General features: G+C 41.0%; 1 protein-coding gene across 1 annotated transcript; it reads left to right on the plus strand.

Annotated features, from left to right (window-relative positions):
- Positions 1 to 206: 206 nt before the first annotated feature.
- Positions 207 to 533, plus strand: LOC118853299 (60S acidic ribosomal protein P1-like). Its single transcript, XM_036763320.1, has one exon. The coding sequence runs from the start codon at positions 207 to 209 to the stop codon at positions 531 to 533; it is 327 nt and encodes a 108-aa protein (XP_036619215.1).
- Positions 534 to 870: the final 337 nt, after the last annotated feature.

The following is an 870-nucleotide window of genomic DNA, read 5'->3' on the forward strand; positions in this document are numbered from 1 at the left end:
TCTTAAAATTTACTTAAATGTGACCAAGCTGTATCTCCTTAGTAAAATGTGAGCTCTTTAAGAATAGGGCATGTCGCTCCTTCTCTTCAGTTATCTGTAAGGTGCCTGGTTCTTTTTCGGAAGCCGAGGCTGTGTTGGGGTGAACCCTCACTTCAGGCAGCAACTGGCACTACTACAAACAAGTCTCTCTTCACCTATCTCCTGAAATGGCCATCCCTGAGCTTGTTTGCATCTACTCTGCCCTCATCCTTCACAACGATGAGGTTACAGTCATGGAGGATAAAATCAATGCCCTCATTAAATCAGCAGGTGTAGACATTGAACCATTCTGGCCTGGATTATTTGCAAAGGCCCTGTCCAATGTAAACATTACAAGTCTCATCTGCAATGTAGGAGTTGGTGGACCTCTCCCAGCAGCTGGTGGTGCTGCCCCTGCTGGAGGGGCTGCTCCTGCTGAGAAGAAGAAAGAGGAAGCAAAAAAAGAAGAATCCGAGGAGTCCAATGATGACAGGGGCTTTGGTCTGTTTGACTAAAATTTTTTTTATGTTAAATAAAAAGCTTAACTCAGCTGAAAAAAAAATAAGACGTGTCACACCTTTATATAAGCTGCTCCTACCACAGGGCCTGGCACATTGTAAGGAGTGAACAAGTATTTGTTGATCGATATATTTGCCTCATTCAAGTCCTGCTTAACAATGACACTATGTTGTTTGCATTAAGTACTGGAACGTTGTAGAACCTCCCGGACAAGCTCTGTGACTACTTAAAAGAGTCTGTCCTAATAATCTGCACTTTAATAAAAACACACAGAGAATATCTATTATTCAGACCTATTCTTTATTTTTTATTTTTTCAAATAATTATGATAAG

Source organism: Trichosurus vulpecula, chromosome 6, assembly GCF_011100635.1.
Source record: "Trichosurus vulpecula isolate mTriVul1 chromosome 6, mTriVul1.pri, whole genome shotgun sequence".
In the NCBI taxonomy this organism is placed as follows: Eukaryota; Metazoa; Chordata; class Mammalia; order Diprotodontia; family Phalangeridae; genus Trichosurus; species Trichosurus vulpecula.